Genomic DNA, 24,248 nt, shown 5'->3' on the forward strand with positions numbered 1-24,248 from the left:
TGTTTGGTTACGTCTGGCTCACCGTGTGGCTGTTTGTGATTGATTGTGTTGTCGGATATGTGTATGTGTATGTTTTTGTGTGAGTATGTGCTCGCAGGTGTATAAGTATGAACATTAAACTTGGATTATATGAAACTAAAAAACACGGTGGGATGAAACGCGCTTGTCATTACCTCGCTGTCACCACAATTAAAACGACAGAAACATTGCCACCACTTGACAAATGTTACCAATAACGGGGAAACCTCACCACTTAGGTAAATCACCTGATAGATGCAAATTAAGTCAGATCTGGTGTTACTGTGGAGAGGAGGAGAGTTTGGGTGGTGTGGTAGTAGTGGTGGAGGGTGTAGGTGTGCAGAGAGAGAGAGAGAGAGAGAGAGAAGAAAGAAATCATTCAGTAAAACTCTTCAACAACCATCAAACCAAGACAATTAATTTAGACCAACAAAGTTTTCTATAAAAGGTTTGGCCACTCAAATGTATCCCTTATAGACATGGCCCATGTAGTGGTCCATGTAATGGTCGATAATGCAGTGGTCCATGATTTAGTGGGACATGATGCAATGGGCCATGATACAGTGGGCCATGATGCAGAGGGCCATGATGCAATGGGCCATGATACAGTGGGCCATGATGCAGAGGGCCATGATGCAATGGGCCATGATACAGTGGGCCATGATGCAGAGGTCCATGATGCAATGGGCCATGATACAGTGGGCCATGATGCAGAGGTCCATGATGCAATGGGCCATGATACAGTGGGCCATGATGCAGTGGGCCATGTTAAGTGAATTTTGACGTAATTAACCCATTAACATTTACCTAACGTGATAAACTATCTAGCATTGACCCGGCTTTAGAGACTTTAGCATTTACCACGTCCAATAAACACCCGCCAGCATTTATCAGGATTAGCGAAGGTTTAATGTTGTGTTCAATTAGTGAGAGTGAGCGTTGGTTCAATAAGCTTAACTACTGCGTTTTTAAGGTATGAGAGAAAGACACACACACACACACACACACAGACACACACACACACACACACACACATACACACACACACACACACACACACACACAGATATCTCAAGATAAATATTTAACAAGAACTGAAAGTCATTACCCTACTCTACATATTGCTGCTGTAAACATCACTACGACACCTACTCTCTCTCTCTCTCTCTCTCACTACCTCGCCTCCTCTCCCCTTTTATCTCACTCTCTTCCTACCCCATCTGTCCCCTCACTCTCTCTACCTATCCTTCGCCCTCTCCTTCGCCATGTTTTAGCCTCGTCTCCAAGCAATTAAGAGGAAGTAAACAGAGTCATGGGGAAACATTTGTCTAGAGTCTCCTGCTGACGGTAGGGGGCGGGAGAAGGAGGCAGTTAATGATAGTCAAACACAACCTTCAAAATGGTCTTCTGAAACATGATATATTTTGCTTCCTTGGTTAAGTGTGTGTGTGTGTGTGTGTGTTTGTGTGTGTGTGTGTGTGTGTGTGTGTGTGTGTGTGTGTGTGTGTGTGTGTGTGTGTGTTTGTGTACGTGGTTGACTTACAGGTATTTAGTCTCACAAACAAAAGTCCCAGGTTCGATATCTTACAGAAGTGGAGGTTTGGGTTCCCTACAGGTACACACAGTAGTAAATTAGTACACCATCGAGTAACCTTACCTGTAGTATACGAGGTCCTTGACGAAGTGGTGGAGTAACCCGGTAGGTGGTGGAGTAACACGGTAGATGGTGAGTGTCCAGGCATCAGCACCCCCCATGCTGCCCTCCGCCCTTTACCAGGAAGAGAATTGTATGTGTGAAAAAAGGATAAATTTAAACTACGATTTACTGAATGTTAATGAGTTAAAGATCACTGAACCTAACGTAAGGGAAGTGTGAAGAGGAGAGAGAGAGAGAGAGAGAGAGAGAGAGAGAGCACTATTTTTTGGTCCAATTCTCTCCTACAGAACCACTCAAATCATTAAAACAAGTGACTATTTACACACACACATCAATTTCAATACCAACTAGTCCCAAATATACACACACGGGAGTATATCATACCCAAACATAGACATACACAGCGTGGCATGCAGAGACAAGATCCATACACGTTCATCACATCACCGCCTTGTAGTGGTGATAGTGGTGATAGTGGTGATAGTGGTAGTAGTAGTAATGGTGGTAGTGGTAGTAGTAGTAATGGTATAGTGGTGGTGGTGATAGTAGTAGTGATAGTTGTGATGGTATTAATAGTCACAGTGGTAGTAGTAGTAATGGTGGTAGTGGTAGTAGTAGTAATGGTATAGTGGTGGTGGTGATAGTAGTAGTGATAGTTGTGATGGTATTAATAGTCACAGTGGTAGTAGTAGTAATGGTGGTAGTGTTAGTAGTAGTAATGGTATAGTGGTGGTGGTGATAGTAGTAGTGATAGTTGTGATGGTATTAATAGTCACAGTGGTAGTAGTAGTAATGGTGGTAGTGGTAGTAGTAGTAATGGTATAGTGGTGGTGGTGATAGTAGTAGTGATAGTTGTGATGGTATTAATAGTCATAGTGGTAGTAGTAGTAATGGTGGTAGTGGTAGTAGTAGTAATGGTATAGTGGTGGTGGTGATAGTAGTAGTAGTGATAGTTGTGATGGTATTAATAGTCATAGCGGTGGTAGTAGTAATGGTGGTAGTTGTGGTTTCTTCATATACTTAATCATATCTAAGAGTATAGTCAAGCTACACATTGTCAGCCATTTTTTTTCTCTCGTTTACAGAGGATGATATGGATGACTTCAGTCTTCACGTCCAGAGGTACCGACCAGAGGAACTCGACAAGCTGACCAAGACGACCAAGTTTACCAAGAAGGAGATACAGCTTATATACCGAGGCTTCAAGCAGGTGAGAGAGTGAGAGAGAGTAAGACAGACAGACAGACAGACAGACAAACAGACAGACAGACAGAAAGACAGACAGACAGACAGACAGACAAAGGATAAATAATTAATAGGCAATATAGTTGATAACAAATAACAAGTCAATATTATACTGCATTAAAAACTAAAAATAAAAATAAAATAAAATAATATAAAAAAAACGATAAAGAAAAATAATGTAAAAAAAACTGACCTAAAATAGATAAATATGATTTGATATATTCAGGGATTCACAAAAGTAAATTTCATACGAGTCTAATTAAAAAAATAAGAATTGGCCCCACAGGCTTTTAGAGAATGAAATCTTAATGTATAAAAATAACCGAGGGAAAGATTTTTTACCAGAGAAATGTTTGACTATGGTTTGTTATGGTGTAGTTGAGATCCCTACAGGGTGTTTGTGGTGAGGGAGGGAGAGAGGGAGGGAGGGAGAGAGGGATAGAGAGAGGGAAAGAGGGAGAGAGGGAGGGAGGGAGAGAGGGAGTGAAGGAGGAGAAAGTAGAATATTCTCTAGCGGTAAATCCATTGAAAATCTGGATATTCATAGAGGATTAGTGAAATCTGGAACCAGGAAAAACACCTGCATTATATCCTGTTTAAATCGGCATAAACTGAACATTGAAATCTGGAACCGGAAATAATGGCTGTAAGCCTAAATTTATCTTATAAAAATGAAAGTTTATTAGAAAGTATAGAAAACTGGAACTAGGAAGTGCAAAGTTAGTAACCTATTAAACATCAGGACTTAGCTGGAAGGGGGAAGGGAACGGGGAGGGGGAAGGGTGGAGGAAGGGGAGGAAGGGGGAAATATTGCTGCCGTGGTTGAGGTGAACGACAAAGTGTACCCCAGGGCATTGAGTTAAGCTTAGGATATGCATACATTAAGCTAGGAGTGATGTGCCCTACCAACACAACACATTTTGCCAGGTATTACACTTTCTCTCTCTGTAGGCTGAGGGTCACACACACACACACACACACACACACACACACACACACACACACACACACACACACACACACACACACACACACACACACACACACACACACACACACACACACACACACACACACACCCACACTCACACCTAATATTCCAAGATGCTTAGGAAACATGGAAAATGAGAGAGAGAGAGAGAGAGAGAGAGAGAGAGAGAGAGAGAGAGAGAGAGAGAGAGACAGTAACAGGTAGGAGCACTTCAATACATGTGTTTTCAGAGTTACCGTGGACAGCTGTGTGGCAGAAGAGTCTTGTTGGGATTGTGTGGTGGTGATTGTGAGGGGGTGGTTGTGTAGTGGTGATTATAAGGGGTGATTGTGTGGTGGTGATTGTAGGGAATAATTGTGTTGTGGTGATTGTCTGGTAGTGGTTGTCTGGTGGTGATTGTGATGGTGATTGCATTGGAGGAAAGGTAATCCCTCTCCCTTACATAGGTATATGATGCTGTAGGTGTGATATATCAATGGTTTGTTTATATAGGTTGAGAGGGAGGAAGGGTGAGTGGTGAGAGGGAGGAAGGGTGAGTGGTGAGAGGGAGGAAGGGTGGTGGAGAGGGAGAAGGGGTAGGGTGAGAGGAGGAAGGGTGTGGGAAGAGAGGGGAGGAAGGGGTGAGGTGAGAGGTGAGAGAGAGAGGGGTGAGTGGGGATGATGTTTATAGTGGAGGGGAAGGTGTTGAAAGAAAGAGATTAGAAACGAAAAGGTGTGTGTGTGTGTGTGTGTGTGTGTGTGTGTGTGTGTGACCCTGGAGACATTATGTAGGATCAGTTTCTGTTTTGCTTAATACGTCTACATTTTGTCTCTTGTTGACATCAGCCATTTATATAACTCGGGTGTGCGAGGCTGAACCCGCCCAGAGAGAGTAATGGTTGGTTGGAAAATATTGGCTGTTTCCTACGCCCCGCCCCTCGAGGATGCTGCTCAGTGTCCCTATTGGTTAATGAGATGTAAATATCCTTCTCTAGCCAATCCAAGTGGCCATGAGATGTTGGTTGTGCATGTACGATAACTTTCCTCATTTAGTGACAAATTACAAGTCTCCATAAAGCAGAGAAACAGATGCAGGATAACACAATTAAGTCAGATATCAACAGAATAGATTACCTGATATTAAACCGAGATATTACACAACTTAACGATTTTAAAACAGACATCATTTATTTACACATTATCAGTCGAGTATTACCAACCAAATTAAATAAATATGTTTACTCTAATTAAAAAAAATAACAATTATTGATATTGTTATTTACCTGTGGTTTTACCTTCAAAGTTAATTAACATCAAATACAACAGGTACAATAATACATTCGAATATCATATAGATACCATATGAGATACCTTGGAACTATCTTTTGTTTTGATCCCTCGTGTTAGTGTGCTTATATTAACCAATTCGACCTGATATAATACACAAGGGTGACTAACAATTGGTCGTCTGATGAGGTGAGGCCTAGAGAGAGAGTGAACTGTTTATATATACAGTATTACATTACAGTGACAAGGTGACGTGCTGCCTGGGTGCTGCTGCCTGACGGAAAACATATCGTACTGCTCTATGACTGTTATTTCTTTCTGTCTGTCTGTCTGTCTGTTTGTCTGTCTGTCTGTCTATCTATCTGTCTGTCTGCCTGCCTGCCTGTCTGTCTGTGTCTGTCTGTCTGTCTGTCCTACAGGTATATTGATATTAGGAATTTAATTAAAAAATCTCTCCTCTCCTTGTTAACTAATGCATCCTGACAGCCCCTCTTATTCTCTCCCAGTCACTCTCCCACTCACCACTCTCACTCTTTCACTTTCACGATCCCACTCCTTTCTCACACCTTCCTCCTACTCACCACTCTCCCTCACCTCACTCTCACTCTCTCTCACCCACCACTCTTACTCACGTACTCTGACCCACTCACCCAATCATCCCTAACCACCCACACCCACTCACCCCTCTCACTTACTTCCCACCACCTTTCAATTTCTCAAATTATAAACCAGAAGTAGGAGAGGTTAAACCAAGTAGAGTAAAACCACTTCCATTTTAACGAGCAAGTCACCTGCCCTCTCCCCCCTCTCCCCCCTCCCTCCCCCGCTTAATGTAACCTCAAGCGACCACCAATAGAAGGAGATGAATATATTTCCTTGATTTACGAATTATTTCCGACCTTTATCGTGAAATGGAAATAAATTGCTTGGAAAATGTGAAGCATGTTTTTTTTTCCCAGAATGTGATGGTGTGTAATGGTTGGATTTGTGTGAATTCCTTTAGGTTTTTTGTGTGGATTTTTAATTATTATTTTTTGATTAATGTGCTGGGACAAACAAGCTGCCACCAATGTAACGGAGGGGGGGGGGAACAAACAAGCTGCCACCAATGTAACGAAGGGGGGGAACAAACATGTCACCAATGTAACGGAGGGGGGGAACAAACAAGCTGCCACCAATGTATCGTGGAGGGGGGGGGACAAACAAGCTGTCACCAATGTAACGGAGGGGACAAAACACACCAATGTAACGAGGGGGGAACAAATGTTGCCACCAATGTAACGAGGGGGGAAATGTCGTTGCCACCAATGTAACGGAGGGGGAACAAACAAGCCGCCACCAATGTAACGGGGGGACAAATGTTGCCACCAATGTAACGGAGGGGGACAAACAAGCCGCTACCAATGTAACGGGTGGGGTACAAACAAGCTGCCATCATCAACGAGGGGGGAACAAACAAGCCACACCATCGTAACGGGGTAACAAACGTCGCCACCAATGTAACGGTGGAGGGGACAAACAATATCAATGTAACGCAGGAGGGGGGAACAAACAGCCACCAATGTAACGGAGGGGGGAACAACAAGCCGCCACCAATGCAATTTGAGGGGGGAACAAACAAGCTACCAATGTAACGGTGGGGCATCAAAACAAGCTGCCACCAATGTAACGGAGGTAAACAAGCTGCCACCAATGTAACGGAGGGGGGAATAAACAAGCTGCCACCAATGTAACGGCAGAGGGGGGGAACAATGTCGTCACCAATGTAACGGTGTGGGGTAAATAAACAAGCTGCCATCAATGTAACGGAGGGGGAACAAACAAGCTGCCACCAATGTAATGGAGGGGAAACAAACAAGCTGCCACCAATGTAACGTAGGGGGAACAAATTGCCGCCACCAATGCAACGGAGGGCAAAATGTCGCCACCAATGTAACGGTGGGGATACCACGTAACGGTGGGGGACAAATAAGCCGCCACCAATGTAACGGTGGGGGACAAACAAGCTGCCACCAATGTAACAGGTGGGGGGGGACAAACAAGCTGCCACCAATGTAACAGGTGGGGGGGGACAAACAAGCTGCCACCAATGTAACATGATAACTCCTTGCAGATTACTTACTTCTCACACCTACTGGTGGTCCGTGGCATTACTGTACAGTTACAAGAATCAACTCCTTGACTATACTCAGGTAGTCCCACGGGGATAACTTCACTTCTCACACATTACTCGGTACTTCTCATTACATCCAGTTATATGACAACTTTAGCTGATACTTCACAAACTGTTGGTAGTGCATAGGAGGTGCACTCACACACAACACGTTAATACTGATACCATCAAATACATGGGTCCACTCCCCAACATGGGGTAATTATTAACAAACACATACAACAACACGGTGGACCATATAACTCCAAGGCCTGTCCCAGGGTATAGCACTGGAGCCTCTAACAACTGACGACTGCTGTTGTGGTCGGTTACACTCCGACACGAGGCGGGTCTGGGGCCCTCGGCCCACGAGGTGAACCTGCCGTCTCAATCATGTTGAATCAACGACATCGTCGATATATTGATCCCTGCGGGGTATCTACTGGCTCCGGGGCAGTCGTTGGGTGATCCGAGAACCACAAATTGGATCTGGAGACAAATGGGAGAGCGTCACGAGAGGACGTCTCTCCTCCCGCTCATGGTATATACCCTTGAGTTGCCAGCGATCGCTACTCACGCAATGACAGAAATTACAAACAACCCAACTGTTACTCATCCAAAGATGACCCTCAGTTGACAAAGGTCTGGCGAATTACTAAAGTTGATTTACATAAACAAATTCAAGATTGAGCTGGCTAGGAGAAGTGGAATAAACTCATTGACAACTGTGTTCGAAGGCGGGACTTACTGGGAGGGGGATCATGACTGTAAATATCGAATGGGAAAAACACGTCTCTTCTAGGGATGGCTAACCCACTCATGTCTTGCGGTCGTGGAGTATAATAAGAATCATTAGTTAAAACAGTCCAGCCGTCAACGTGACCATGACAATAGGAATTTTTCTTGTTTGTCTGTGGAATGATTTAGGATTTAACGGCACGAATTTAGGTAAAACGTCAATAAGAGAGGAGTACACACACACACACACACACACACCTAATACTAAGACGCCATACAACTGTTGAGAAAAATAACCATATGATTCTTATAGTCAGGCGCACAATTGTTTACTCCCAACAAACTATATATAAAATGTTTAATGCTGATAGATTAAAACATTACCCGACATATTACTAACACAAGTCACTACACAACCCCAGTAATACTTCCTACGCCTCTCATACACCCATACACTCAGTCTGAGATGCATACAATACACTTTAGTTGTCTGAAGCTAATTAAGGATCCCCCAGGATGGACGACGGTATTGGCAGATTACGCTAAGTTAAGTTAGTCAAAGCAACATCACACCTTCATAATTTATACCTATAGTAAATATAACTCAAACTCACATATTTTACGGCTGTGTTCTGGGCGGTCCACTGGCATTATGTCACCTGTTGCCCCGTCTGTTGCTCATCACTAATTAGTCTAATATTATGGAAATAATCAGGGACGAGGCCCTTTCTTCCCCTTATTAAGAAGGGCCGCTCCACCTGGGTGATGTACCACACTGCCACTCGGCCTGTCACTGTCCTCACATGTGTCCCTAACTGTCAACAAACAAGCCTCAGGCATACCAACTGCTGATTTAGTGGTGAGGCAGGGCTACCAACCACACCTCCTCCTCTAATGCCTTATACACGGTGCTGCCTAGGAGCTGAATAAAATTATCTGGCGTCAACCAAATAAAATATTAAAAGTGGCGTCCCCGTAGTGAAGGTGTTAAGCCTGACTGATGGTGTTTAAAATGGGGTCCCCTAAATTAAGTAGTAAACATACGGCCGTTAATATGAGTTAACAGTAATAAGGTTCCATAGGCCGGCCAACTGTTTACAAGGCAGTACACAGATACGTACGTCACTTCCTGCCTCTACCTCACCTCTCCCCCACACCGTCGCTCTATGGCCCTCACTCCGATAGAGAAATTCCATAATTTACACCTAGGATGAGACTCGATATGGCCCACTGACGTTTTGTCGATACGGCGGCAGGAAAGAATAATAGTTCCCCCTCTTGAGCCACTCTTTTATGACGCATAGAAGATGGATCCCGTGGAGGGTAGACTAAAATTAATCTTATGTTTTTTTGAGCGTAATTCACCCTGTGCTTTAATGAGGGGGAGTTAAAGCGATATAAGTTGATTTACGGTGTTTGGGTTATAGGGACGGCAAGAAGGTGTTATAGGGACGGCAAGAAGGTGTTATAGGAAGGAAGGGAAGAGTTTATTGAGTGAGGATTTTTTTACTTAGGACTTGAGATAAATTAATATATACAACCAAGGTAGAGCGAAGGAGAAAAAAGAAACATAAAGAGAACAAGAGAAAGTAGGAGAGAAAGTGAGAGGATAGAAGAAAAGAGACACGATAAACAAGGAAAAAGAGGAAGGGAGAGGAGAAAATAGGGTAAAAGAGAAGAGAGGTGAGAGAAATGTAGTAAAAGATAAGAGAGAGGAGAAAGAAAAGAGAAGAGAAAGGAGAGGGAAAAAAGAAGTGAGAGGGAAGAAAGAAGGGAGAGGGAGAGAGTAGGACTAATATAGACGTCTCCACAACAGTCATTACTTGAGTGAGAGGCGAACATGAGACCTCTCTTGACCTGTCTTGCATTATTCAATTCTCTCCCTCATCCCTCTCTCTCTCCCTCACTCTGCTTCTCTCCCTCATTCTCCATCTCTCCCTCACCCACCATCACATTACACTACACCAACACAACCACACAATAACGTCATCGACAACCACCACCACCACCACCACCACCACCACCACCAACCAACCAACCAACCAACCAACCAACCAACCAACCTTTCAATCTCAACCAATCAACTTCAACCAATTCAACCACACCAATTAATTCAACCACCAACCAACCAACCACCAACCAACCAACTCAACTTCAATTCAACCAATTCCCACCCCACCAACCACCAACTTCGCCACACCACCCCACCACACCAACTAATCACACCAACCAATCAACCAACCAACCAACCAACCAACCAACCAACTAACCAACCAACTCATCTCAATCATCTCAACCAACCAACTCAACTAACTAACCAACTAACCAACCACCAACCAACTAACCAACTCACACCACCACCAATCACCCACCAACTCAACTAACCACCACCAACTAACCACCACCACCACCACCACCACCACCACCACCACCAATGTACTGTTGTTTCAATTATGTCACCACCACCACTACCACCACTACCTATATCGACTCCACCTTCAGGAACGATACATCCCTCGCCTACAGGAGCAACTTGAAGAAGACGTGTTATACCTCCCAGCATATATACCTCCGTCGACACGTCCCAGGTACCCAGAGCTACAAGTAAATAATCCAAGACAATGTTCTGAATTATGTTGTAAGGTTGTATGAAATTTGAACAAAATCCAAGTGCCGAAATGCAAGGTATTAGGTCAGGCATATTTTGGACGTCAAGCGACATTTTTGGGGGAATGTAAAAACTAACGTGTTTATGTAGTAAAGATGGTCTATACTTGTAGGGGTGCATTATTCATGAATATTTACATCGACAGACAAAAAGAGAGACAGACAGACAGACAGACAGAAAGACAGACAGACAGACAGACAGACAGACAGACAGACAGACAGACAGACGAAGATAAATGGATGGATGTAGAAAAGTAGGTTCTGAGAGAGAGAGAGAGAGAGAGAGAGAGAGAGAGAGAGAGAGAGAGAGCACTCCCTACTCCACACACACACACATATACTGTAGGTCTTGTCTCAGGCGTGGCGTCCTGGTGATCGTGTCTGGTGCAGCGTTTTGGTCTGAGTTCCTCTTAGAGTTGTGGCACCAAGTTAGTGAGGTGCCTTCCTTTACCCACCCCTCCCCTTCCCCACCCACCCCTACCCCTTCCCCACCCACCCCTCCCCCTCCCCCCCGACCCAAACTCCTCTCTACCTGGCGCGTAGGTTGGTTAATCCACTTACCTTTACCGACTTTACTTTGGAATATGTATAAATTATCCATATATATAAATTATCTATGTATATATATAAATTATCCGTCTGTAAACATCTATATATATTCCATCTATAATCAAGAATCTTATTTAACTTTACCTGTTTTTTTACCATAATCAGAAAGGTTATCGAGAACTTAATTAGAAACCTGTGTTATTGCCGATAGTCCAGGTGTAATGAACTCACAGGTGTGGTCTAATTATTAGCCAATAGTATTTTTAGAAGAGTTAAGACGTCACGTATGTTAATTAGTTTTTGTAGTTAATGATGATCTACTTTTTAAGTTTGGTTCAATAACAGCTGGGCCGCCAGGAGGAGGAGGAGGTGGGATTTAAATTTAGATTCATTATAGAATTTGTATCTATCTATCTATTTATCTATCTATCTATCTATGTATGTATCTATCTATCTATCTATCTATCTATGTATCTATCTATCTATCTATCTGTCAGTCTGTCTGTCTGTCTGTCCTCGTATATGATAGAAGAATTACATAAGAAAGTTAACAGTTATTCTTATTATCTATATTTCATTACCAACTACGGCCACCTCTTTCCACGGAAGAATAAGTCACAACGCAGCTATCAACTACGCAGGGAAGCAATACATTAATACAACTACGTTACCATTAGCAAATTGAAATTCTCCCTGGTCTTGCATCGCCGCCATCTAACGAAACGAGTCTACCGAGGCGTCATTCTTGCACCTGATAACTGAGCCTCAATACACTATATACGCGGTTACATCCCCACCTCCAGATCTTATAACGTGGGAGAGTGGGTTAGTGTTATAGAGGAGTGAGAGGAAGAAGGTCTGTTGTGGGTTGTGGGAGTTGTGATGCGATTTTGTTTCAGTAAATACGTCTCTACCTTCACTTTTTTATATAATAAGAAAATAATGCACAAAAATCCCTTCACTTCCCTTCATTATATATTGATCCATCATTAAACCCTGGGGTATAAGATTCTGGCCTTAAGTTCCATTAGTATAAAGAACATAATCCCGTCATCAGTGCTATGGAATCCTATAAGGTATTATATTATAAGGGATTTAATACCCTATAAGAGAAAGGCCTCTATATTATAGCATTGTGTACACGCGGATTTAGACCAATAAGCTGTTTGTTTTATTTAACTCTGACGTTGATGGCTAGTTAATTATAAAACTATATTAAATACAACAATATTTGATAGTTATTGAAGGTCCTCTCTCTCTCTCTCTCTTCCTCCCTGTTTACCTCCTATCCTAGTCATCTTTTCCTCATCTCTCTTCTTCCCTCTTTATACGCGTTCTTCTTCCCTTCCCGTCTCTTTCTCACCCTCACCCCTTTCCTCCTTACCTCTCCTCCTTGCCCCCACTCCCTCCCCTCTCACCTCTCCCCCCACTCCCTCCCTCTCACCTTATGAAGAAAGACGGGAGCATTCATAGTATATAAATATTTAGCTACCATGACCTTATTCCTCCCTCCCTCCTCCCTCCCTTCCTCTCTCTCCTTCTACCAGCATCCTCCTCCCTTTCTTCCTCTCTCTCTCTCCTCTCATCTGCATCCCTCCCTCCCTCTCTCCTCTCTACCTGCATCCCTCCCTCCCTTCCTCTCTCTCTCTCCCTTCTCAACCAGTTCTCCTCCTCTTACTACTCTCCCTCTCTTCCCTTTCCACCAACTGCTCTTATCCCTCTCCCTTTACTCGTTCTCTTTCTTATTTCATCTCCCCACTCCATTCCTCTCCCTTCACCCCTCTCCCTATTCTTTCCTCACCCACCCTCTACGTCCTTCTACACTCTAGGAAAAATAAACAGTTGCCGCTCTCTCTCAACTTCCTCCCCGGCGTCCCCTCAGTTCAATATCTCGAACAGTAAAGTCAATTTCCACTGTGCCATTCAATCACCACTTCAGTTCGTCCCTCTTCAATCCGCTTCACAACTCTCGTCTTGTGTTTCAATCTGCCGCTTCCTCCTTCTCATCGCCCTGGGTCAGTTTGGCTGAATATTTGGGTTTTCAGGTTTTAACTTTGCCAATTTTGTGAATATTCCGTATTACAGTCACTCTCGCGTGCACATGAGACAGACAGACACACACTCAACTACTCTCTCTCTCTCTCTCTCTCTCTCTCTCTCTCTCTCTCATCCTCTCTGGTGGGTGGAGGAATGGATGTGAACAAAGTGAGTCTTACCTTTAACTCAGGTACACGCGTTCGATACCCATTTAGGTGCACAGGTATATGACCTTTGATGTGATACATTATTTTACACAGCGGCCTGACCACGTGAGTAGAGCGGTCAGTGCCATCGGTATGTATGTATGGTGTATGTATGCATGTATGTATGTATGTATGTATGTATGTATGTATGTATGTATGTATGTATGTATGTATGTATGTATGTATGTATGTATGTATGTATGTATGTATGTATGTAACTCGTGGACGGTAATAGCTACTCAATTTTTAGGGTTTGGGGGTCAGAGGTCAGAGGTAAGAGGTCAGAGGTCAAGGTCAGTGGTAAAAGGTCAAAGATCAGAAGTCTAAGGTAAGGGTCAGACGTCACAGCACTGAACAATTTCATCGTGTAGAGAGAATTGGTATCGTGCTCGAGTGCAATCTTGTCAACATAATTATTTTTTTTTGAATAATTAATAATGAATTTTAACTACAGTATTTAATTATCTTCCACTTCCTCTACCATCGTTATCACCTCTCCTCTTGTGCCCTCCTTTGTACCTGTTTCATACCTGTGTTGGTCTCATATCTTTATTTCCTTCTTCTGTGTTCCTCCCTTCCCTCGCCTATCTACCCTCTCTTCTCGTTTATCCATTTTACACTGTTTATCACCACATCTCTCAATTCTTGTTTCTTTCTTCTTGTCATCTTCTCCCATTTATCAAACCTCCCCTCAGTCTCTCTCTCTCTCTCTCTCTCTCTCTCTCTCACTTCTCTCTCTCTCTTATCTCCTGCTTCTCTCTGGTCTTTTCTCTTCATTCATCACACTGCCTATCTACCGTCACGATCTTGCTCTTCCTTTCAAAGCTACACTTCCTTTTCCTCTCATATCCTTTCCCTCCTCCCCCTCCTCTTCCTTCCCCCTCCTCCCTCCCTCCTGTTCCTCCCTCCTTTCTCCTTCCTCCTCTTCCTCCTTCTTCCTCCTCTTCCTCCCTCCTTCCTTCCTCCTCCTCCCTTCCTCCTAAGGTGACGGAATACACCTTCTGCCCAGAGATTAAGATCATTATAGTTCAAAGGTGAGAGAGAGAGAGAGAGAGAGAGAGAGAGAGAGAGAGAGAGAGAGAGAGAGAGAGAGAGAGAGAATGATCAGCCAATTGAGAGAAAAATATTAATAAATAGAGACAGATGAAGATAATGAGAACAAAAGAGGAAGTGAAAGTACGAAAGAGAGAGAGAGAAAAGACAAAGGATAGAGATAAATAAGATAGTAAAGGGATAAACACATCAAACAGAAATAAATTGCCTTTGTTGTTTTTCCAATTATCTTTGAGGGGAAGAATGTTTACTTTGCCTTGTGTGTTTGTCCTTGTGTGTGTGTGTGTGTGTGTGTGTGTGTGTGTGTTAATGTGAAGCCCTACACACACACACACACATAATAGAACTAGAGGGACGACCACACCCGGGTTTCTTGTTCCCCTTAAAAAGAAAACATAATTTCGTATTCCACCTCAGCAAGACAGATGAGAACATGTAGTTTATACTGGAGAACAATTCCGACAGTTTTTTGTTTCTCCCTTTATACCAGGATAGAGTATTCGATTCTCTATACATATCCTGCGTAGGATTCGATTCTCTATCCTGATTAAACGCTAGCAGGAGTATTCTGGAAATTATTATAAGGGAGTAATATTTAATCTCCCTGAACTGGTCACTATGACGATGGCGCCAAGACATTAAATTATTATTAACGAGACATAACTAAACTCAAAGTATCACAAGGAGTTGAGTCAGTCATTACCAGTCAGGCTGTAGGGGGAACTGGCTCCTTGAGGACATAATCGTCTGGTGTTCCGACAGTCTAATCAGCGGGCAGGTGTGAGCTGCCCAAAAGGAAGGTAAATTAAACACAGGTAGAGAGAGGGGAAGAAAAATTGGTGCACCCGAAGCTCTCGGCTGTGATAACTCTCTCGGCCAGTAAATTATATCAACAAAATAGCGAACATTAAATCCCCGTTGAGCGGAACACCTAGCGAGGAGCCTGGGGACCAGTTATTGTTTTTACTTCGACTGGGACGACGGGAGCGACAATGGCGACGACGTATACATTATTTTTCATGTGATTACGTCAGGTTCTCGAAAAACAGCAGGAGAAACATTTCTGTGGCCACACGTTTTTGTTTAGCGAAATCTCGATAATCGATCTCAGCGCCACAGCGGCCAGTGGGGGAACTGAGTGACACTTAATGGCTGCCGGCTGCTTGGTAGAGAAAGGTTTACTAAGATCAAATAATGAATTTACAGGGACAGTATTCTCAACCATTGGCATGATGAGGCGGGTGGGTGAATACAGCGTTCACCTCCTGTCCAAAGTGTCGCTGGTTCGATCCCGAGATATCCCAGGTCTCCCGAGCTATAGATGGACACCTAACTTTACAGTGGAGGAAGAGAGAGCAACCAAATTGTCCCTACAGTGTGGTTAGGTTATGTTTTATCCTGTTACCTCCAGTGTGTGTGTGTGTGTGTGTGTGTGTGTGTGTGTGTGTGTACAGCTACAGCTCAATCACTGGACAGCTTCCAATAATCTATGTATCAGTGATTATCTTTTTCGTTGTTTTTTATAGAATTTCGATTTTTTCAAAGTTATTCACAGTTTCATTATTACTCGTGGCCTTTAATAGCTCCAATACGATATACATTTCCCATTTGAGCTAATTGGACATAACCTTTCAGTGTGTGTGTGAATATAGATCACAAGTCCCCCTAGAAATGGATGTATAGTTTTTTACTGATTTAATTGATTCGTGGAGTCATTTAATTATGTTTAGTGTTGTACCATTGAAAAGAGAGAGAGAGAGAGAGAGAGAGAGAGAGAGAGAGAGAGAGAGAGAGAGAGAGAGAGAGAGAGAGAGAGAGAGAGAGAGAATCTGCCCCCAGTATCGCAACGCAATATTTCGCTTTACAAAAACTGATAACAAATTGCTACCTAACCTTTAATATCACACAAGCTAGCGCGTCAGGGGAATATTTCGACGTCGTTGTGATACACTTCAGGTGTACAAGTCGTTCGATTTACTGGGTATTGGAGAGAGTGAGAGTGAGTGAGAGGGAAGGAGTGAGTGAGAGAGTGAGTGAGAGCGAGTGAGTGAGAGAGAGTGAGCGCGAGAGTGAGATAGAGAGAGAGAGACGTGGTACACAACAAAACATGCCCTTTACCATAAGATTGGCAGCAGCGAGAGAGTGGAGTGCCCCAGGAACAGCCTCTGGCACCAAGCCGTTGTCACGCGGACGACAATCACCACTCACTCCCATCCCCAGTGGGGGTCGAACCCACGACCTCTGGATTAGAAGTCCAGCGCGCTTTCCACTGCGCCATGGGGACCCGATATACCACTGAAGTGTCTCTTAAGTGATGCCAAGTGATGGAGAGTGTGGGGCCTGGCGAGTTGTGGTGAGGTGGTCCAGTTACTGCTGATAACATGCAACAGTCAGTGTCTTGAAGGTCATCATACAGTCACCTGAGTGTAACTGTGTATTGTTCATTAAGACTGGGAGATATTATATATAAACTCCGTCTAATTACACAGAATATTTATACGACGTAGAATAAACTTTCATTACTTAATTCTAATAAAACCGGAAATATCTCTCATAACCAAGAAGATTATTATTCAGCATCTGGCAGCCTCAGCACTTGACGGAAGAGGTAAACAAAGACTATAAACGTCACAAAACTATAAAGACATAAACTATAAACGATAAAACTCTTCTCATGGCCGTCAATCCTCTTTGTTCTGTCACCGACGTAAATTGAGGCTTTTATGTGATGCTTTTATGTGACTGAAGTCAAGGAGGCCGGTTGATGCCACCACACTGTTTAGGGAAGTGTCTGTGTGTGTGTGTGTGTGTGTGTGTGTGTGTAATATGCAAATTCTGATCCCACTAAAAAATATCATGTCATCAAGAGAGAACAAATGCCATTTTTATCTTAACAGTTTCATTACACGTTTCATTAATACGTTGACGGTCACCTTATTGTTGGTATTTTCACTTCGTCAAGTTATTATTATTGTCAGTATTATTTTTTCCCTATTGGATATTTTTTTCTCGCTCTATTTCTATTTAATTCGATTTATATTATTATATTGATGTTCCTTGACGCCTAATGGCTATAGACGTTGTTGTTGGCGACGAGGGCGGTTGAGTGTGTGTGTGTGTGGGTGCGTGAGTGTGTGTGGGTGTGGGAGCGTGAGTGTGTGCGGGTGCATACGTCTGTCTCGGGTGCGTGATTGTATCTCTGGAGTACCTGAGTGTGTGTCTGGGGTGCGTGAGAGTGTGTCCTTATCCACAAATAATGCCCCATCTCGCCTTAACAGCTACAATAAGACAAACATCATATAATAAATGTTTTCTTCTCATTGTTCCTTCAGGAGTGCCCAACGGGTCTGGTGGACGAGGAAGGATTTAAGGGCATCTTCACCCAGTTCTTCCCCCAAGGAGGTAAGGAGAGGCATTACCTGGGTGAGTGTGTGTGGGTGTGGGTGGGTGGGTGGATGGGATGGGTGAGTATGTGTGTGGGTATGGGTGTGTGTATGGGCGAGAGTGTGTCTGTGTCTATGTGTGTGTGTGTATGTTCTACCTTAACCAATACACAGACCAAAACAGACACATAAACACACACAAAAATCAACTACCGTCAGGTGCAGGTAGCCAGCCAGCCAGTTGTCTCAGAAGGAAGGAAAGTTGTGGCGGAAATTGTTGGTTTTTCAATGAGTCGAGAAATCACAATTGAATCTACAGGTTACTGAATCTTTTTTTTTACGGTTATTGGCTGTTGTGTGTGTATATATATATATATATATATATATATATATATATATATATATATATATATATATATATATATATATGTTATATATATGTGTGTGTGTGTGTGTATGTGTGTGTGTGAGAATAATAATATTAATAATCATGTAAACCAATCTATTGACTAACATATTTTCATTTACTACCTGACACACCCAGTAAATGTAACACACACACACACACACACACACACACACACACACACACACAGTATCGACTAGCGATGAACGCCATTCCCAGTCTTAGTTACAATATCACATAAAAAAGAACCTGGTCACAGCGGTAAGGACTAAAGGTGCACCGCCATTACCGCACCGATACACGATAGTTCCTATGTCTCGCTGCCAGCCGTACGAAGCTTCAATATTTAAGTGGTGAGAACGACGAGGTTTTGCCATTTGAAAATATCTAATAATTATCGCCTATTAAACCTATTATCAGTAATTATGTTTTAAAAGCTCGGGGATGTCAGGGTGTGTGTGTGTGAGGTAAGGTAACAGATGTCTCCGATACCTGCTGGTACCTGAGCCATGGCTACAGGTGTGTGGTAAGGTAACTTGTTGAGGAAATATGCACGACCCAGTTTAATTCCGAGACTTGACATTCGAGATGGTTTCTGAAGGAGGAGGAAGGGGAGGAGGAGGAAGGAGAGGAGGAGGAGGAGGAGGAGGGAGAGGAGGAGAGTAGGAGGAGGAGAGGAGGAGGAGGAGGAAGAGGAGAAGGAGGAGGAGGGGGGGAGGAGAATAGTAAGAAAAAAACATTATTGACTGTAAACTCTGAACTGTTTGTCATACAGATCTGAAACTTTGCATGGAGACACTACGAACAATAAAGAATCACTGGTATAAGTTTCAGATCCTTCGTCCAAAACATAGTAGGTCTTTAGCGGTACATAACATAAAAATACCTTCATGATGATATCGTTATAGTTCACACGAAAAACTGGTTCTGTCGTTTTTGTGTTGAGACAAGTTCCTCTCAGTAGTAGAGTGTAACTAAAGAACGTTTTACCTGCCTTAGAGTATATTAGATAGATAACTTACATAGAAATGGAAATTATAGATGTTTAATAATGGAAAAAATGAAAAATAATGACCGATTTCCGTCACAACAAGACCTTAATGTATTGTAAAGTTTTATGTCACGGTATTGTATTATTGTATATATGTTTGTTATTGTAGTAATGACCAGCTTAATCTAGTGACCAGCTTAGTCTACTGACCAGCTTACTATAGTGACCAGCTTGCCACAGTGACCACCGGACAACTTGACCCTTGACAGTTTCGAGTAATCGTCCCTTGATTGTAAAGGCGACAGAGGCAATGGGTACACACACACACACACACACACACACACACACACACATTTAATGTATTATAATTATGTAGTCACCGATTAAAAGCTTCTCTGTAAACCATAGTCCCTAATCTTACCAATCCTAAGCTTCCAATCTCCTCAAACTTAACTGAACTTAACCTGACCTGACCTGACCTAACCTAACTTAAGACTGATGGTGTGTTGTTATGTTTCAGACGCGACACAGTACGCCCATTACGTGTTTAATACCTTCAAGCACAACAACCACGGCCAGATCAGCTTTGAGGTAAGTCTATCTGTCTGTGTCTGTCTGTCTGTCTGTCTGTCTGTCTGTCTGTCTGTCTGTCTGTCTGTCTGTCTGTCTGTTTATCTGTCTGTCTGTCTCGTTCTGTATATCTTTTCCAATTTCTTATTCTGTCTGTTTCTCTGTATAGTTATATATTAATATGTTCATGTGTGTGCATGTGTGTGTGTGTGTTTGGTCTGTATGTACGCTTCTGTGTGTGTGTTTTATGTGTGTTTGTGTGTGTGTGCATGCTAACAAATCGCATTTTAAAAGCTTTCGAACAAAACCTCAGGCATCCATATTCAACTTTTTATTTTTTCCAGAACACAGAACATAAATTGATTTCAAAATGTAAAAAATAATCTCCCTTATTTTGTCTGATAGTGAAGTTGGTAAGGTTAGGTTAGGTTAGGTTAGAGAGAAATATAATAAGATAAATTATTACACTAGATTATATTCACTAAACACAACAGGATCACGAATAATTGATATATAAGCGAGATGAATTACTTGCGAGTGAATAATTCTATGTTCAAGTTGTTCAAGACATTCTGTTATTAACTACTGATGACACCTAATTGCTCTAGGTTAGTGAATTCTGACCATCTCGTATTTATGGTCATTAGAGTGAGTTTCATTCTGGGTGTTTTATGTCCTCTCGATGCTTAAGTGTTAAAATGTCAAAAGTCAAAGGTCATGGAGGTCAGAAAGATGAGGTGGAGGGGAGGTGTATGTCACATGAGGTCAGGAAGATGAGGGGGAGGAGAGGTGTAGGTCACATGAGGTCAGGAAGATGAGGGGGAGGAGAAGGATGAGGTCAGGAAGATGAGGAGAGGTGTAGGTCACATGAGGTCAGGAAGATGAGGGGGAGGAGAGGTGTAGGTCACATGAGGTCAGGAAGATGAGGGAAAGGAGAAGTGTAGGTCACATGAGGTCAGGAAGATGAGGGAAAGGAGAAGTGTAGGTCACATGAAGTCAGGAAGATGAGGAGGAGGAGAGGTGTAGGTCATATGAGGTCAGAAAGATGAGGAGGAGGAGAGGTGACTAGGATTTTCTTGAAGGGAACTGTGGAGGAGGTGATGGAGGAGAGAGGGTGAGATGGAGGGCTCTGGGAGTTGTTAGAGGGAGGTCAGGGGTCACAGAGGGTGGAACATGGAGGTCAGTGGTCAAAGAGGTGGGGGAGGCGGAGTTTTAGAAGCTACTTGAGGAGGTCAGAGGTCACGGAAGTAAAGGGTAGGTGTTGAGGTCTTCACAGGTCAAAGGTCACTGTAGACAGGGTAGAGTAGAAGAGGTCAGCTTGAACTGGGTAATATGAACCGCAGGTAACATCTCTCTCTCTCTCTCTCTCTGTAACCAAGGAAACAATACTGCTCGAGTTCTCTCTCTCTCTCTCTCTCTCTCTCTCTCTCTCTCTCTCTACTGCTCTCTCTCTCTCTCTCTCTCTCTCTCTGTAACCAAGGTGATATTTCTCTGTGTCTGGCTATCTCCTCATGATATCTCTCTTACCGTCTCCCAACATCCATCACTATTGATCTCTGTAACCTAGGAGACATCCCTCCATGACACCTCTCTTCCACTGTCTTCCGGCATCCATTGTTTTAGTCTCCAAGCATCCATCTCCTACTGTAATCTCCAAGCATCTCTCTAATACTCTCAAACATCTCTCCATCACATCTCGTCTCCCGGGTCTCCTAGTACCTATCTCCTACTATAATCTCCTAACATCTCTCTAATACTCTCAAACATCTCTCCATCACATCTCGTCTCCCGGGTCTCCTAGTACCTATCTCCTACTGTAATCTCCAAACATCTCTCTAATACTCTCAAACATCTCTCCATCACATCTCGTCTCCTCGGTCTCCTAGTATCCATCCTCAACAGTAAATCCAATCAAGATCTGACCTCCAGACTCCATGCATACTTAAATAACCCCCTACAGTGTTCTCGTCTTTGACCCTCTGGTGGCTGAAGTACCAACCAGGGCGTCAGATTGAACCTACCTGACATACATGGTAATTAGTTGATACCTGAAGTCCATCACCTGTATACCTGTAAGAGAGGGAAAGGGTTACGTCAGGTGGGTCATTTCTCTTGAAGGAATAATAATAACAAGATGTCTGTCTGTCTGTCTGTCTGTTGGTCCTTATTCACGTTAAATGCTTTCCTCACTAACTATAAAAAGGGTCTTTGTAGCTCATGTGTTTCTCAGTCTTAGTCTTTATATTGTACGTGTTTCTCAGTCTTAGTCTTTATATTGTAGATGCTTCTCAGTTTAGTCTTTATATTGTACGTGTTTCTCAGTCTTAGTCTTTATATTGTAGATGCTTCTCAGTCTAGTCTTTACATTGTACGTGTTTCTCAGTCTTAGTCTTTATATTGTAGATGCTTCTCAGTCTAGTCTTTACATTGTACGTGTTTCTCAGTCTGGTCTTTATATCTCACGTGTTTCTCAGCCTTAGGAGTGAACATTTTAAATAGGTCCCATAACATCACTGGGTGTACTGTAGGTTGGCACATCAGCCGAACGGAAATTAGTTTTTTCTACACAATTGTTTCTCTAGGTAGGCTGCGGAAGCTTCACGTAATTTGCGGAGATAGGTCAAAGGTTAAAGTCACAGCGGTAAAGGTCAATTCTCTCTAGTTTTACGTTTTTATCCACCAGACCTTCAGACAACACTTCAGCTGAATGTGTGTCTGTTACGGTAGCATCTGGGCCCCAGTCTTTATAGGCCCCAACCTGACCGAATCTAAACATTAGGACTGAAGACGATTAATTGGGTTAGGTTCGATTTGGTTTAGTTAGGTTAGGTTAAGTTATGCTAGGTTAGGTTAGGTTAGGTTAACTTAGGTTAGGTGAGGTTGATGCCTAATAAAAATGGGCACTATTTGACCCAGCCTCCAGTGTAACGGGGTCAAATGTCAGGCGGCCAACTTTAAGCTTTTTACATTCAATCATTCAGTCGTCAGCACCTAGCGTGTGGAGGAGGGCAGTTAGAGGTCACACGGGGTCAAAGTTCAAGGTCCTTAACACACTCCTATAAATAAATTTATAAATAAATAAATAAAAAATAAATAAATAAATATTAGCGTGTAGCGAGAGCCAGGTGGAGGTGACCACACAGGTAACATAATAAAGGTGTGTTTATCATCTTATCTCAATAATATTATGTTCCCTCTCCTCTCCTCTCCTCTCCTCTCCTACCTTCTCTCCTCTCCTCTCCTCTCCTCTCCCTCTCCTCTCCTCTCTCTCCTCTCCCTCTTCATTTCCACTTCCATCTCCACATTACTCTTCTCCTCAACAGGTAACCACTTCCCCTCGCCAGAGTAATCCCTTCCTCTCCCTCTTCCCCCTCACTATTAACTTCCTCCCACCCCTCACCCCCCTCTCTCTCATGATATAAACACCTTCCTCTTACCTTTTCCTTCACCATTAACCACCTCCTCTCCCTCTCCCCTCACCTACATCTGGGGGAATCCTGCTTCTGAACACACACAGACAGTGAACAGACACAAGACAGTTACACGGCAGCACATACAGGGAAATGCTACAACCATACCAGACAAACACACCTTCAGGGAACCTTTGAACAGACAGACACAGACAGGGGAACTAACACGAAGACACAGAGACAGGGAACGAGCACAGACAGACAGAACGCAGACGAGAACCGCACAGACAGACACACAGACGGGGGCTTCTAGCACAGACAGACAGACACACAGAGACAGGGAACTAGCACAGACAGACAGACACACAGAGACAGGGAACTAGCACAGACAGACAGACACACAGAGACAGGGAACTAACACAGACAGACAGACACACACAGACAGGGAACTAGCACAGACAGACAGAAATACAGACAGGGAACGAACACAGAGAGAGGGAAGAAATATATTAGATAAGGTCGCTGCTTTATCTCTGGTGGAGGGAGACACAACACCTTCCGCCTCTATGTCAATTATTTAATACCTCTCTCCTCTCTTATTATCCCTCGCCTGGGTGAGATAGTGTTGATGTCTGTCTGTTCATCCTTGCGGTCATGGATGTGTGTCTGTGTATGTGTGTGTGTATGTGTGTGTGTGTGTGTGTGTGTGTGTGTGTGTGTGTGTGTGTGTGTGTGTGTGTGTGTGTGTGTGGCAGAACTTCCAGCGAGCCGCAGGCTTGGATTTGTGGAAGCGAATTTTGAGTCCATAGTTGGTAGGGGCCGAGAACCAGAAATTTATTTATTGATATATTGGATTAGTTAAGGCGTTAGTAATCTCTCTCTCTCTCTCTCTCTCTCTCTCTCTCTCTC

At 43.2% G+C, this 24,248-nt stretch overlaps 1 protein-coding gene and 1 non-coding gene across 3 annotated transcripts in view; one reads left to right on the forward strand and one right to left on the reverse strand.

The window, feature by feature from the left end:
• The window catches only part of LOC121873449 (Kv channel-interacting protein 4-like), an 87,883-nt gene that overhangs the window by 57,950 nt on the left and 5,685 nt on the right, over window positions 1-24,248 (forward strand). For both annotated transcript variants that reach the window (XM_042377036.1, XM_042377037.1), the window contains exons 2-4: window positions 2,761-2,885; window positions 17,912-17,981; window positions 19,880-19,950. In XM_042377036.1, the coding sequence (XP_042232970.1) occupies window positions 2,761-2,885; window positions 17,912-17,981; window positions 19,880-19,950 (266 nt within the window). The remainder of the gene's footprint in view (window positions 1-2,760; window positions 2,886-17,911; window positions 17,982-19,879; window positions 19,951-24,248) is intronic.
• Window positions 16,791-16,863, reverse strand: Trnar-ucu. Its single transcript has one exon. It is a non-coding gene; the product is annotated as a tRNA-Arg (tRNA).

This window comes from Homarus americanus, unplaced genomic scaffold, assembly GCF_018991925.1.
Source record: "Homarus americanus isolate GMGI-L3 unplaced genomic scaffold, GMGI_Hamer_2.0 scaffold5777, whole genome shotgun sequence".
Classification (NCBI taxonomy): domain Eukaryota; kingdom Metazoa; phylum Arthropoda; class Malacostraca; order Decapoda; family Nephropidae; genus Homarus; species Homarus americanus.